The 16,459-nt window shown below is 38.8% G+C and overlaps 1 protein-coding gene across 2 annotated transcripts in view; it reads right to left on the reverse strand.

Annotated features, from left to right (window-relative positions):
* Window positions 1–1,441: 1,441 nt before the first annotated feature.
* NKAIN2 (sodium/potassium transporting ATPase interacting 2) overlaps window positions 1,442–16,459 on the reverse strand; it is a 530,520-nt gene continuing 515,502 nt past the window's right edge. The window contains exons 6-8 of one of the 2 annotated variants that reach the window (XR_005604128.1): window positions 15,426–15,507; window positions 11,203–11,469; window positions 1,442–10,120 (exon numbers count right to left, since the gene is read on the reverse strand). Coding sequence is in view for 1 of the 2 variants with exons in the window: in XM_039568769.1 (XP_039424703.1) it covers window positions 10,111–10,120; window positions 15,426–15,507 (92 nt within the window). In the remaining variant the exon portion in view is untranslated. The remainder of the gene's footprint in view (window positions 10,121–11,202; window positions 11,470–15,425; window positions 15,508–16,459) is intronic. The other variant, XM_039568769.1, reaches the window with a different exon arrangement.

The following is a 16,459-nucleotide window of genomic DNA, read 5'->3' on the forward strand; positions in this document are numbered from 1 at the left end:
GTAATATGTACTTTTAGATGTAAAAGGTTCCCCACTGATACAAGGAATTTTAAAATTATAAGTAAAGCAAGTATTTACATCAATAAGCATTAATAAAAGTAATGACACTAAATAAGCATGCGTCTGACTCAGGATGTCTTTACATCCATAAAGGAGGTTTGAATATGTTCAAGTTCAAACAGTGGATTATCTTTTTCACATATAGTTTATTTTTCAGAAGTATACCTGAAACAACAATTTTCCTAATGCAAAAAAATTGGAGTGTTGTCCCTGCTTGCCAAAACTACCTCCTCTAATTGAACTCGCTCTTTAGTAAGTGCAAAGCGAAGCGAGGCGAGGCTTTGCCACCTCAAATGTAAAAAGCTGTAGCCAGTCAAAAGTCTGACTTCTTCTCTTACAAGAAAGACATGATCTGAGTTAAAACAGAGACTTTGGAAGTGATTCCTTCAGATGCAGACTTGTTTTACTTGCTGGTGCCAGGAGGATGTGACCTCTTGGATGGTACCATTAGTCAGCTCTGGGTGCTACTGGTGATGGAGTCAACATGGGGAGTGGGAGTGTTTGGGGTTCTGGCAGAAGCTGGGAGCAGGGACGTAGATGTTGCTGCCCTTCCTGGTTTCCCCTGATTGGAGGATTCTCTACTCCATTTGTGCCTAGATCTGTCCCTGCTCAGGTGACACAGCACCACTGGCACATTGGATGCTTTTCCACTAGGGATGTAGAAGACCCTACTTTATTTTAATTGGAGCTCACCAGTGGTTCAGTTCAATAAATCAATGTGCCCATGAGAACTGAGACTCTCAGGGGGCAACAGTGTTAAGTGTTCAGGTGTGAGAAGGACAAGCTGAAGGGAACAGGCCTGAAGGAGCAGTGCTAGTTTCTCATCTACATCCTTTCACAGAGCAGAATATGGGTTGTACACATCAGTGACTGTCAGGGTCGGAGTCTCACCCAGACAGAGTTTTGTCAGGAGCTACATTTCAGGCTGTAAATTAATGAACAAGAAGCATTGTTGCACAGGAGAAACTCCAGACTGAGAAATGCCTTTGGCAAAAGTATTGGATTTCCAGAAGTACTGGATATTATTAGCCTGTCTTTTGAGGTGGTTCTTTATCTTTCTGTTTATGTGCAAAAATTTCCCTGCTGCTGAATTAGTTTGCTCAGTGGAAATCTTATCAAGTCGGAAGAGCTCTGTGCAATTGAGCAAGAAGCTAGAAGGATGTGAAATGCTTACACCGAGAATTCTGGGTTACAACTAATATTTAACATGTATTTATAAAGGGAAAAGAGGTTATGTAGCAGACTCCTACTATCACAGGGCCCAAATAGCTATGCAAATGTCTTTTGATTTCTCCTTAATACTCATGTTTTGCAGAAAGTCTTCCAGGGTGTTAATCCCCTGGGTGGTATTCATTCACATGAAATGAAATACACAGAGGAGTGGGAATGATAGAAAGATTTTACTGGCACAAATGTGGCAATGAGCAAGTTATATGGGTCAGCACAGAGGAGTACAGATAAAATTTTTATATCACCAAACCATGTATTTCGCAAATGCTGAGCATGAAAAAGGAAAAAAAAAATCAATTTTTGTAGAGCATTTAAAAATTATTGACCATAATGGCTGTGGGTTTTTTTTTCAAGCAAAGCAAATATTCAGGCATCTTAATTGCAAAGTATGAGATCTTGAAATCTCCTTGAAACAAACAGCAAGATTCCCACTGGCCTTAATGGAGCTGGGATTTCATCCAGGCAGCCAACTATAGGAGATTCAAATAAGGGAAAAATAATAACCAATACATTTTAGAAACTGATGGGCCTTTTTTCTCTCTCATTACACAGACCTCTTATTTTCATTCCAAAGGCTAACTCTGAGACTCCCTTGGACCAACAAGAAATAATTCTGCATCCTCTTGAGATAGGAGTATTCCCAGTAGGGAAAAAAATGTAGCTTGAATGAGAGGCGAATCACAGAATCAGAGAATGGTTGGGGCTGGAAGGTGCATCTGGTAATCATTGAGTCCAACAACACTACTCATGCAGGGCCACCTACAGAATGCTGCCCAGGACCATGTCCAGTCAAGGTTTGACTGTTTCCAAGGATGTAGACCCCATAACCTCCCTGGGCAATCTGTGCCAGTGTTTGGTGACTGACAGTACAAAAGTGTTTCCTGATATTCAGAGGGAGCCTCCTGTGTTTCAATGTGTGTCACTGGGTATCACTGAGAGCTGTCTCCATCTGTCTGTTATAATAGGTTTAATAGGTAGGGTGGAGTTTTCTAAATCCACTAGGGAAGGCTGTCACATGATGCAGGCTGCCAGAGCTCTTGTCACTGGGTCTGTGATCTTTTACTTTTCCTGAGAAGTCACTACTAACCACCTAAAAGTGAAGTAAGAATTTGACCACTGCTGAAGATGCCTGAAAATCACACCCATGCTGCATGTATGTATGCAATGAATCTGTTTATTAAAAAAAAGTTATTTAGAGGTTCAGTGTTCCTGATAGTTTAAAATAAAATTATTTGCCCAAATGAGACCCAGCACTTTCAAAGAATGGTTTCCTTTTGGTTTCAGTACTTCATCTTTCACAGATCTCTATTGTGCCCAGTGTTTGCCATTTTGTAATCTGTGACTGGACCTAATTTGGCCATTTCTTTGTAGTGACTTTGAAGAACACACTGTGACAGTATTAAAATAGAAAATCATAGAATCATGGAATGGTTTAAGTTGCAAGGGACCTTAAAGATCATCTAGTTCCAAAACCCCTGCCATGGATAGGGAGACCTTCCACCAGACCAGATTGCAGCTACCTGCTGGGATGAACTAAGCAGGATGGAGCCTGTGTCCCTGTGTGTCTCTGCTGCCCAGTGTTGTTAGCAAGGTAATGAAATAAATGCACTCTTTGCATTTTGGCTGTGGTTTGATGGTTGCCTTTGGTTACCTGTATGTGTCAATTCACTCAACATCCAACCTGGTCTTGAACACTTCCAGGAATGAGGAATCCATCACTTTTCCAGACAACTTGTTCCAGTGCCTCACCACCCTCAAAGGAAAGCATTTCTTCCTAATATCTTATCTAAACTGCCCTCTTTGAGTTTTAAAGCCATTCCCCCTTGTCCTATCACTACTTGCCCTTGTAAAAACTTGTCTAAACCTACAGAAAACATGGTGAAACTGCTGACCTTCTTAAAACATTCTTGCATTATTTTCCTGGATTTTAACTACAAAATATAAGGAAAAACCAAAGAAGGAAGAACAGTTAATCTATTTAGCATCAACAGTGTTCAAAATGTTTTTCATAGTAAGTTTCTGTCTAAAGTTTAAGCAGGTTATGCTAGACAAGAACTTACATCTTTGTCATGTTGAGCAGACACTGAAAGCAAAGATTAAATGGAAAACACATCTTTATATTAATTATAGATGGCTTGTGGTTCTCAGGACCTGAGGGAAATAAACAAAAGTTCTCAGCTACTGAAAGTTTGGAGTGTACTGCTTTAAATCAGTAAATGTGGACAATTTACATGCCTAACATGCCACGTATCAGCATGAAAACATTTGTCAGAAATTGAGGAGTGAAACAAGAAGAATGATGAAGAAAAATGACAATATACAAACCCTCCAGAGAGCAAAATAAACAATGAAAGTATTTGGTAAATAAATCCCTGCAGAACTCTTAGAAATGAGTCACTGATTAATTGAATCAATCCATCAACCTTTTGTGATTACATCAATATGCAGTCCCTTTGATGTTGTTCTTCTTCCATAGCTACTGCTTTAAATGCCTTTAAAATATAAGATAGGATATAATATATCTATATGGAGCTATTGTAAATTAATTGGATACCCTAATAAGATATAATTGGCTGATGCTTTTACTTAATTCTTACATGTAATGCTGTAAATAACCATATCACCTTTTAACTGTACTCCAAGTTCTTGTTTCCCTGCTCCTTTCCTTTTTCTGAATTTTTTTTGTCATCCACTTCTTTGATTAACTAAAATTTAACAGCAGTGTGAGAATGTGAGACCATATTTTTCTTTTTTTTTCTTTAATTGAAATATTCTCATTAGCTTACTTTATTTATCACATAAACTCTTTGCAGAAAGGACTGTCTTACTCTGTTCATGGATTGCACAGTGCTTGTACATCCAGTAATTATCAGAAATAATAATTTTTGTGTATCAAATGCCTTTCTAGAAAATAGGCACTTGGGACTTTGAATGTCTTGAGAGGAGGGATAGGAAAAAGCAGGAAAGGAGAGAGACTGTGTGTGGTTATGTATCTCCACCATAAATATAGTCACATAACAGGTGTGTGTATGTGTGACTGAGTGAACTGAGCCAACATTTAGCACAAATGCACACAGATGCATCAATACTGAGAACCCCATGTAAATTAAAGCAATTGCACATACTTACATGCTCTTCTAGGAACAAAATATTCACCTGCGTGCCTAGAAACCAACTATCTGAATGTTTGCAAGGGGAAAAAACACACTCCTGAGACAATTTTGAAGAAAGTGAAACGTGAATCTGATCCAGTAAATGTGTTCACAAACATTTTTTATGAATTTTCTTCTAATTCACCTGTGCCTTTTGTGGCTCTGGGTATTCATGAATTTCTGTGTAGTCAGTGATCTATAGCTTTAGCAAATGTAATTGCACATGTGAAAATGATTCCTACCAGGCCTTGCTATGTCTCATGGCTTCTGTAGTGCTGCCATCCTTTACCTTTCTCTTCAATGTCTCTCTGTCTGGGATCTTTAGAGGATGTACGTAACCCTTGTGCTTCCTCTTCTTGTTGTTTTGCACGCATCCTCAGTGACACTGTCCTCCATGACAGCCATCACCACCTTTATGTGAGTTGGAAACAATGTATGTGACAAAATATGTAATTTTGGGAGGGTATTTGGGGTTGTGTTCAGGAAGAGAGACAGTGACAATGGGACAAGAAGATGGTGAAAGAGAGAGAAAGAAATTAACTAGGTACGAAACAACATTCTGTGTGGCAGAGCTGGAGACTGTTGAAGAGCACATGCTGAATATGAAGATGCTTCTTCACCTTAAGCTCCCCATAACCTATTTCCCAGCAGGACAAAGGCAAAGCTGGGAAAGTGATAAGGTGCCAGACGGCAGTAAAGACCCTTTCCCACTGGTGGATGCAGAAATATAGCTTTTGTACAGATTTAATTTTGAATCAGACATGAACACAAACATTATTTTTTTTTTAATTCTCAGGTTTCACAGTGCACTTATCTATCCAAAATAATAATCTCAAGGCATTTGGAAGTCCCAAGAGCTAAGCTGTCTACTCGACAGAGAGCAGAAGAGGTGGTGTTTTTATTGGATTTTTTATTTAAAAATCTCTTTTGTGATCTTGGCAGGATTTGGAAGACACTTGTAAAAGACATAATCTGACTCAATTGGTTTTTGAGATATAAAGGAAAAGTGCATTTTAAAAGACCCTTCTTTTGTACAGGTGGAGAGAGATGTGCAACAAATGTATATATGATGCTTCTTAAAACTTCACATTTGGTGCAATATCTTCCTTAACCACTCAGCTATGCCAAGGTCTCAAATCTAACTTGCTTCTCTTGGTGAAGATCTGAACAGAGGAATTTGTCAGGACATGAAATCAAACAGAGCTGATTTCTCCAAGCCATGTCAGGAGATGAAGCATATTGGTGACTACAGGAAGAAAATCTCTTTTACTGAATGATTCTGTGCTGTGCCACTTGTGTGTGTGAATGAGTAATTGCAGGATAAAGGGCAGTTTCTTTTATGCATGGTGATTGCATTTAATATTGCACATAGCTTGAAGAAGACCAATTAGCATAACAACTGTCTTCATCTTTCTCCAAGGAGCAGTGGACACGGTGTTGTCTGCAGCATTGCTGTGCATTGGTTCTTCAATAAAACCTGGCTTACCTTTAGTGTTTGCTGTCAATCCACATGTACTGGGAAGAAGCCAGATTCAGAACAGCTAGAAAACAAACTCAAGAAGTCCATCAATTTCATCTCAGCTACTCATTAGTAGACAGTCAGCAAGCAATACATACACATAGACTATTCATGGGGCTTTCCATCTTTGTGAGAAAACTCCTCCTCCTCTTAGTGTTTGCATTTAAAAATAAAACAGAGGACAGGAAATGAAAATATTACAAGCTGGAGTGATTCGTGGTGTATGGAGTTTTGCTTTGGCTACTATCAATGTGCTCAAAAGGAAGGTAATCATGCAAGTGACCAAAGCCTTCAGACACTGAGTTAATAGCCATTCCTATCTGGAGACATCCAGGGATCAATACGTAACTGTGCCAGACTATGTCAAAATGCTGTACAGCAGTGGAGTATTGTAAACAGGACTTAAATTAAGCAAGTGGAGCACAAACCATTTCTCCTACCTGACTGAAAAGTATCACTTGCATGATTATGAAGACCTAAAAAATCCTAATGAAAGAACTCTCTTCCTAAGGAATCATCCTAAGAGAGCATGACCGAGTATCTCAAAATGTGTATAATTCTGCTCCACCTTTATTTAATGACCTCAGGCAAACTGTCAATATATGTGATCTCTATAAACATTTTGCCTAAGACAGGATTTCATCATTTCAGTGTAGGGACAATAAACAGCATATAAAAGAATATGAATGCAGAGCAAATATCCATGTTACATAGCTCCTTCTTAACAAGGATTACTTTTGCAATACTTAACACTGTTGGCAACTCTATACTTATCACAGGCTTAAAATTCCTGATGAGTGGGCAAAACCAGCCCTGTTTTCTAAGTAAAGAGTCTGTTGCAGTCAGTCTTGTAAAAGAAACCTTTTAGTGTCAGTGGTAATGAAAATACCTGGTACATATGACAGCGTTAAAATGGTGTCATGACCCGGCAATTTCTATTCAGTGCTGTCACATCCATGCACTGCACAGATCGGGATTGTCATCATGTAAATGTAATAGGATTATTTATCCTGCATTGTTGCTCAGCTGGGAATAGTAATTCTGAGTTTCCTGTAAATTCTGAATAGCAGCAGGGGGCCATGAATAGCTTGGAAACCTATATTTTTTCCATTTATTTTTTTAAAATGCAAATTACACTAGTAAGTCAAAAAAATCACTTCAGTTAAAAATACATTCAGAATTAACAAATGTCAAAAAGAAAAGAAAAAAAAAGACACATTTGGATTGTATCTCTTGCCTTCTGAATATTTTAGTTTATAACAAAAGCCCAGCCTAGAAAAATAACATTCTTTACTGGATTTTGAGGAGGATACAGCTGTACAAATCAAAAATGCCATCCAGATAGTCTCACATTACTGTGCTCTAAACTGCTTCCAGAAGAGATCTGTCCACTAATCATTTATTTGAGTAGTCAACAGTCCTAATTTTTTAAATGGTGGTTCTCTAACTGCAACTTAAGCAGGGTTATGAAAACCAACTTCATATAGGTATGTATGTGTATATATATATGTATACTGTGTGTATGTGACTGTGTGTATCTACTCTATATGTAATATATGAATACACATTTATATTGCAATCTGTAGTAGTTAGATGTGCTTCCTATTTCCTAAGCATTTTACAAACATTAACAATTCAGACCTCACAAAAAGCCTGTGAGGCACATATTATTCCCGTATTATAGATGGGAAGACTAAGACACAGAGAAATTAAGGCCAAAATTTTCTAAATTAAAATCAGGCCTATAAGCTACATGTAGACACTTCATTAAATTGTCTGACTTCTAAAATTGCTAACTACCAGTAGCCGCTGTTCCATGGGAAATCACTGAAAGGTATGAAAAATTATCTTCTGAAAATTGGATTGCTGCTTAGGTGCCTAAACTGTTTTCTTTTCATGTTAAAAAATGATTTTTATAGAAATATCATTTCGATTAACTGGTATAAAGGGAAAGATAAAATAACCTGTTATGACATTTTCATCCCATTTAAACGTCTTCATTGTGTTTAATGCTATACATCTGTTATATTTAATACTACATAAAAGTAGAAACTTTTAAAATTTTTCCAGTTATGGGAAATTTCAGCCTGGCACTTAGAAGTCGCATGGGGTTTTCAGGGGGGTGAAAAGCAGCTCCATCCAGTAGGAACTCAGATTTTCAGGTACCCAAGTATGAAAATTTAAATTTGAGATCCAAATCAGCAATGAATGCTTTACAGGATCAGGCCTAGAGAAGGTGCCTGTTTCATGCCTGAAATTCCCAGCAGTATCTGAGACAGGAGCCCTTGGTCCACTGCATCAGAATCTTCCTGGGTGATGCAGCTCCCAACAATAGTTAGTCCTGTGTATTTTATATATATAGACATACACACACATTCACACACTTACATATATATATATATCTATATCTATATAAATCTCACTGAATTGATGTAAGTATAGCTCCTGAACATGTCCTGGATCTTGTTTTCACTGGTGAATGCCTGTTCCTCTGTCATTGTCCAGAGTTGCTGCTTGTGACACTGTACATCCATGCAGACACAGCAAAGGGCACTGGCTTGTACAGGGATGGGTATGTGGTGTGAGTGCACAGGCCTTTGGAGCAAGGGCTTGGCCAGCAGGGAAAAGGGAGTTGCTCAGGCGTACCTTGAGCCTTTCCAAGTGCTGACCTTCCCTCTTGCCCTCAAAAGCTACGTGGTCACCTCAGGTGTGGTAGGTGCGTGCGTTTGTCTGTGCAAGGTCTGAGCAAAGAAACAATGACAATCCAAGTTTCTGAAAAACCTGAGCAAAATATTGGGTTTTCCTAGTGAAAGCCATCTACGTTCTTGAAAATACAGATCAGATGTAGAATAAAACATATGTTCCTAGGAGTTCAGAGTATTTCATATACACATTGACCTACTAGCAAAATTCCCAAAGGCATCTTGTTGCCAACTACGTAACAGCACAGGGGTTTTTTTCAGCCACAATAATACAGGAAGATAAAATACACATTCTAACACACAACAGATCCCTCAAATATACCACAAAAAGGTCTTCAGTATGTCTTCAACTCAACTAGTCCCTCCCCGCCTTCTCCAACCAAAATCGAAAAATAAAAGATGTGGATCCCTTATGGTGCACTTGGAAAAAAAAAGCTCACTTACAGAGAATTTTTAGTTGAAATCAGATATAAAAGAGTAAACGTAGCTAGTACATATTCAGTTGGCATTTGTTGATAGAAATCTGCAGATGTCTCTGTAGTTAGTAAAAGATGTTTAGAGATAGCTATAAAAGCACCTACAGTGTGATAAATAAAACCAGCGGGATTAAGAAGCACTGATTCTGCTGCTTATTTCCAGTAGGTTCAATTATTAGTTTCTGTTACCCCTTTCCCCACCCTGACCCCCAAAAGGTCTCATTTATTTATTTATTTATTTTTCTTTCTAATCATTATAAACTGTTTCTTGACCACTGTGGAGCCCCAAAAGTAAAGCACTTATCAGACAGCTGGCAGTTTTCTACTTGGTTGCTCTGGAGCCATGGAGCAACAGAGCCTTATTCCCTGACATGAAAACAAAGCAAAACCAAACAGAAGAAAACCACTGACTTAGAAATTGTTCAGAATTAACAGCAGCATGTTAACTTCAGAAAGCTTGCACGTAGTTTCTCTAATGTGCAACGCAGTTGGGTTAAGGCAAGTATGAACTGTACAGCCTTCAGGGCAAACAATGCGCTGTCTATTGACTTCTGCTGCAAGGTCATCCTGGTATTTCAGTGTTGTGTTGACTAAGGAGACTCAATGCGGCCCGGAGTGTGGAGGAGGCTCCCAAAGCACTGAGTGGGCTGGGTTCATGTGTTAATCCAGATGAACCATGCTGGCGGTGGCCGGAGAAAGAAAGGGACAAAAGGTGGCACCAATGCTTCTGCTCTGTCCCTTTGGTGCTGGGAAGCAGGAGGTCCAAGAAGGGGGTCTGGGACATCTCCTTTAGTACCTGTTAGAAAGAGAGGCTGAAGGTCTCTGTTGTTTTCTGTCTCACTGTTCAATCAGCTTTTATATATTATTTTTAGCACAAAAATTTGATTTCTTTTCTCTTTGAAGAACCAGGAGGCCATCCTGAAACAGATTTTTTGACAGGTCTTCCAGCCCACCTTGAGTAGTCCCCATGCTTACTTTGACCTAGAAGAAAGACAGAGAAAGGACAATGCTTATAATCCACAATATAATTGTATGATCCCTGCCCTGCTGCTCTGGTGCCCTTTTGCAAGCAAGTGTCATCCACAAACCAGTAACAGTTCAGATGCACACGGGATGAAGAGGACAGAAAGACAAAGTGTTTGCTCAAGTAACTGCTTGGGTCTCTCTGGAACATTTTCAGAGAAGTCAGCACAGGTTTTCTAAACAATCCTAGGCAGGAGATATATTTAATTATAATCTTAACTGTATATCCAAGGGTCAACTGGAATATGATCTGTCTTATATAATCCATCAGATATGTAGCTGTCTTTGTAAAACCAAGTAGTGTCCCTGTATGAGGACAGAAGGGCTGAATTACAGGTGCAGGGAAAAGCTGCCCACGGCTCACTCACAAAGCAGAGAGCCTGTGCAAGTGCCACAGCCTGGACACCTTAGCAGTGTTGTCCCAAACCCATGTTTTGTAACTAAAGCTTTCAGTCTAAAATGGACAAGATGTTGTTTGTTGATAGTGAGAGCTTAGGTGGTAGTTTATTTAAATGTGTCTGAATCCCAAAACATGAGGAGATAATTACACAGAAGATTTGTACTGCATGAATTTGCTGAGTGTTGTGGCGGTTATACTCAAGTTGCTGGTTTTACTGTCTTTTTTTGCGTTTCATTTATATTTTAAGTGAATGGTGAAGTAGGTAGCACCTTCAGTATGTGCAATTATCTAGACAAATGCCTATATGTGCGTGTGAGCACACAGGAGTATAGATACTGCAAATATTCTTGGGCTTCACAATAGGAGGAAAACATGCTTCACTTCAGGGTTGCACTGCTTTTGAGCAATTTCTCCAGTGCATTAGGCATCAGCATCAGACATGCATGCTTTTTTTTTTTTGCTTCACTTCTTCTTTTCTCGAGCAAACAAGTTTACTGTGAAGAACATAAAGAAAGATCTCTCTCCCCTCCCTCCTTCCTACTGTTTTTAGAACAGTGATCATGCAGTGCAGTCTCGTTCCACAACTACGACTGTGTTTTTTCATGTGCAGCAGAATCAGTGTCAGGGAGTGTTTAGTCACCTTCCTTGGTCACCTCCCAAGAGGAGAATTTTGTCTTGACAATTGATTTCCGCCATCTTATTGTGTCCTTCTCCCATGGTCTGGAAATGAGCACTGGCATCTCCGGCACAGAATGCCAGGAAGCTGCTTTTGAGTACATCAGCTGTGGCCACACTGCAAGGAGGTACATGAGCATCGGTTCTGTCCCGTTCTGTTCAAAAAGCGTATTCGTTTTGAAGGGATTGTCTAGGCTTCTTGGCTTGTACAGCATAGAGCACACTGTTGGCACTTAAATAATAAAAAAATCCCATTTATAACAGGTAGATAAATGTCACCATAAGAATTCTTCCCCAAAACACCAGTGTTTTATCTAAAACATATTTTTAAATTGAGTATAATTTTCACTTCAAAAAGTAAACTGACTTAAATGAAATATGAAATTGGAAAAGGTGATAAGAAAACTGTGTCTGGAATTCAAAGCCTAAAGCATAGAGAAAAAAACACCGAAGTGAGCCTGAATCTAATAATTCTAGAATATTAAAGGTAGCAACAACCAGAGATAGTAACTTCAATTAACTACCCAGACATAATATTTCTTTTTCAGAAACCAAGATTTTTCTTTTCCTTAGGTATCCTGTTCATTTAGAGTACTTTTGCATAACTGATGAAACACCACACAAAGCAACTCTGTGTGTTTAAGCTGAATTAGAATGTTCTTAAAAGTAGAGCTTGATTGATATCACAAATAAAAAGTAATAAATCTTCAGATAAAATAGTCCTGACACAATAGAAATGTAAATATGAGAAGCCTGAATAAATCAGTATAATTATTTGCATGTGTAAGTTGGTGTAGGTTCAATATAACCTCCACATTAACAAAATGAAGTACTAACTTTAGCACACAGGAGGAAACTGGTTACAAAACAGTATGTCTTAACAGTTAGCAATTACTAAATCCAGTATTCCTTCAGGATAATAATTAAATAGTGCATGTATAAAGGAGTTAAAATTGATTTAAATCACTTGGATGCAAAACCGTCTGACTTCCAAAGAAATAAAAGTTTCTGTTGATGGACTTCTGTCATTGCAATTCACTAAATCAACTCACATCAGCAAGCAGTACGTGGATAATGACTGAGGCCTAACACAAAATTCTGTGTGTCTTTAAGATTTGTATATGAATTCTGTATATGAATCGATCTGGTAAATATATAAGGGCTTTTGTGTTCTCTATTACTGAACTACATGTTGGAATTTGTATTTTGAAAGAATCTGAACAACTATTAGAAGCTGATATTGTTTTGGTGAGCTCTTCAAAGAGGAGGCCATATGTTCTTCCCTTTTGCATCATGCCCAGCACACCACAGCATGGAGAATGAATTGCTGTTGTGCCTCTGCATACAGTTAGCAATCAGATGATTTAAAGGCAACTGTCTCCAATTTCTCTCATAAATCCAGAGCTCCATATGAGATGTGCCCAGTGTGAGTCTGAATAGGAGAGGACGCAGTGGCGGCGACAAGCGATCTCTGTATTTTCTTGATCTTTTTCAGGAATTGATGCTTAATATATGGAATGCTTGTATATTCATGCTTAATAGATGGAATGATGCTTAATGTATCTTCTGCTGCCTACGGATTCAAAGACATTTTGTAGCAATTTATAAAGTTGTGGAAATAGTTATTTCAATACAGATATATGAACATAAATGGGTATAGTTGTATCCTGGAGGGACATGATTATAGTGGTAAGAGCATGGCAATGGACTCTGTAAAGCAGAAAGTCCTCTCCTCTCCTCCTCTCTCTCCTCTCCTCTCCTCTCCTCTCCCTCCTCCTCTCCTCTCCTCTCCTCTCCTCTCCTCTCCTCTCCTCTCCTCTCCTCTCCTCTCCTCTCCTCTCCTCTCCTCTCCTCTCCTCTCCTCTCCTCTCCTCTCCTCTCCTCTCCTCTCCTCTCCTCTCCTCTCCTCCCTCTCCTCTCCTCTCCTCTCCTCTCCTCTCCTCTCCTCTCCTCTCCTCTCCTCTCCTCTCCTCTCCTCTCCTCTCCTCTCCTCTCCTCTCCTCTCCTCTCCTCCTAAATCGAATAATTCTTGTCTATTACACATACTCCGGAGGTGTTGAGCATTGTAAACTGGAGGTGATACTAGCCAGAGAATAACATAAAGCCCTGTTTGTTCTGTTTTTTTCTTTTCTTGAATACTGTGAAGGCTTACATTGATGATCTTTGGCGAGCAAGCTCCGTAGGGAACCAAACCTTTCCTCCCAACCAATAAAGCTTTAAAATATCAAGTATGGCCTGCTGTTACCATATCAGCATGTTTTGATTTCTAATACATAATATTGGTGTAAATAGTGCTACAAGCAGATCAAACCTTGACTTGATTAACTTGACATTCGAATTTGTCACTCCACTACCTAATGGACTGCCTACATTTACAGAGGAACTGCAGTGTGAATACATATGCATGTGTTCCTGGTGTGCCACAGCTGTAAATAAAGAAAGGTATTACTAAATGCTGTAAAAGCTTCTTAAGGACAGATTGTAGCAACCCTAGAGAAATCTGTCAAATACTATACAGTCAGAGGGAAACATGAAGTGTCTTTGTTTGACTGTGGCTGCGACATAGCAATACTTTTGTGGGTTGATTGGACAAAATGTCAACTCACATTCTGATTTCTGTCTCTCAGTTAAGACAACAAAATCACCTCTACTCCAGTGAGAATGCAGAATTGAAATAAGACAGAACACTGTTTACATGGATTAATCATCTATCTCTTCATCTCAGCTACAAGATTAAAAATATTGCCTTCTTTTTTTTTCCCCCCACAGATCTAGCTTTCTTTCCAGTCAGTGTGATGATGCACAGTAAATGCAATCTGCAGTTCTAGAGGAAACACCGAGAGCATAAAGAGAATGGGATAATAGCTAAAGGGCTCCATATGTTGATGACAAGGTATACTGAGAAAGAGATAGGATTAGCATTGTTCTAAGTACCTATGTACCTCATATAATACTACAAAGGAAATAACGTTTTCTAAATGCATAGTACTGTGCCAAAAGTGCAGGTGAAAAACCTGTACTTGAGCACAGACAGATGGGAAGCTGAAGTTAAGACGACATTGGAGATATGCACTATTGTAATTTGAGATTATTAAAAAGCTCCTAGCAAAACTCCTGAAGGGCCCAGTTCTAAACACTACCACAGAACAGATTGTACCACTGATAAAGGAGTAAGTGCGAGCTCCGTGCAAAAATACACTAATCTATTAGCAGACTTGCTTCCACTAATCAGAAGAAATGAAATTGCATTTGAAGGTGAATGGAATTGTGTGTTGGGATGGCTATTGTGTGCTTGAATTTAGTTGTTCTCCTCAAAAAAGATGTTCAGAAGAGAAACAAAGGAAAAAAGTAAATGTTGCCTCTTTATGAGCTGTTTGGTGCTGTGCTTTTAGCGTGCAGGCCATTGATGGCAAATAAAAAATATTCCAAAAGCCTGCAGCAGTGAGGTAAGATTTATCTGGGCAGTCAGGACTGTTCTGAATTTCAGTTGGCATCAGTACAAGAAATATTTGGAGAACGATTATTCCTGGACTGGTCTATGGTTGTATGTCAGCTCTAGTGTGAATATACTCCAGTTGTGTGTATGAGCTGAGATTTGATTCCCCATTTAATTCCCAAAAATATCAGACTGCACTCTAAGATGGAGTTGTCACTCACTGGTTAGGTAAAATACTGTCTTCTATTCAAACTAATTTTAAAAGCCATATGTTGTTTGCTTTGGCATTTTTAAATGTGGAAACTGGAAATGAGGTACAGAGGTGGCTTGGTGAACAGATGCTCTGGTAAGACAAATGCTAAATGCATCCACTAAATTAGCAAGTTTATGAACTTTTGATAAAACTTAATAAAAATCCACTTTTTCGCAACCAAGACTTGTCATATCTGGACAGTGTTTTTTTTGCACTGAATTGTCACTGTCTCTGAGTGAAACCTGCTTGAATGAAAATAGGGAAAAATCAGGTGAGAGCTGGATGCTGTTTGAACAACTGTGACACATGATATCTTGCCCTATGAAATCATTATAATTCAACACAAGAGTAATGTTGCTGCTTAAGTGTAGCTTGAATTCAGTCCATCAAAAAAGGCTTCTGCCTATTGTGAATTTTTAAGTCATGCCATCTTTCAGCTTAATGATCCTTTAATATCAGGCTGCCACTCTGCCAAATATCCTAGAAGTTAAGTACTTACATATACATGGGCTGTAGCTGTAAATGAGATGTCTTCTGTGGACCTTGATAGCCGTAAGAGTCAAATCCACCTATGAAATCAACTGAAAGGGGACAAATTGCTCACATTAGCAACATCCTTTTAGAACTGATAGGCACTATCATTAAGAACCACCCAGCACACAGATTATTTTTGACAGGTCCCCTAATAATCTGTTAAAATTAGACCAGCTAATTGGGAAGATACAGAAAAACAGTTAAAAAGTAAGGAAAGGCAAAGTACCCTCTTTTTTTTTTCTTTACTTTTAAAATCAATTCAATTTTAAAACCACATAAAAACAGTAAAGGATTTATAACAGCCATCTGTCCACCAGGAATAAGCACACATCCCTCTTTTTCAAGTAGACCACCTCACTAATACAAAACAATATGCTACTCAGACATTACAAATGCTGAAAACCATTTATTTATTGGCATGAATGCATTGCTTCTGACTGCGATTACTGTGTCTGGCTTGCTGTCATGGCTCAGTAGAGGATGTAGAGGAGGGAGTACATTGATCCAACTCTGTCTGAGAGGCAGAAGTTTCTCTGATTCCCTGCTTTGACATTTGGGTTGAAATGCATGAACAGAGAGTTGGAACAATTTATCTGAGCTTCAGAGATGAAACTTCACAGATGTAAGGAAACCTGCATTTCTCTCAAGATGCTGAAGGTCTGCAGGAAGGTTGTAGGGTATTCCTGATGGCCTTCTCATGTTTGTTTTAAACAATTTCCAGGAAAATTCAATCTCATCTGAGACCAAAACCCTATTTCTCTGCTATAACACTTTCTTTGCACAGGTAAAAGGTACCCTTTGCTGCCTTTGTCCCAGGAGACTTAACTATTGGCTTATAGGGGTTATTTGGGGGCAGTTCTTGTCCCTGAAATATTGTCTCTTACATCACAGAAGTGAACTTGACTTTACTTTGATAGAAAAGGGCCAAAGAGTTCAGGTATAGAAGTACATTTTTCACACATCTGGGCACTGCTACTGACAGACTGGCTCTGTGTACAT

Source organism: Corvus cornix, chromosome 3, assembly GCF_000738735.6.
Source record: "Corvus cornix cornix isolate S_Up_H32 chromosome 3, ASM73873v5, whole genome shotgun sequence".
In the NCBI taxonomy this organism is placed as follows: domain Eukaryota; kingdom Metazoa; phylum Chordata; class Aves; order Passeriformes; family Corvidae; genus Corvus; species Corvus cornix.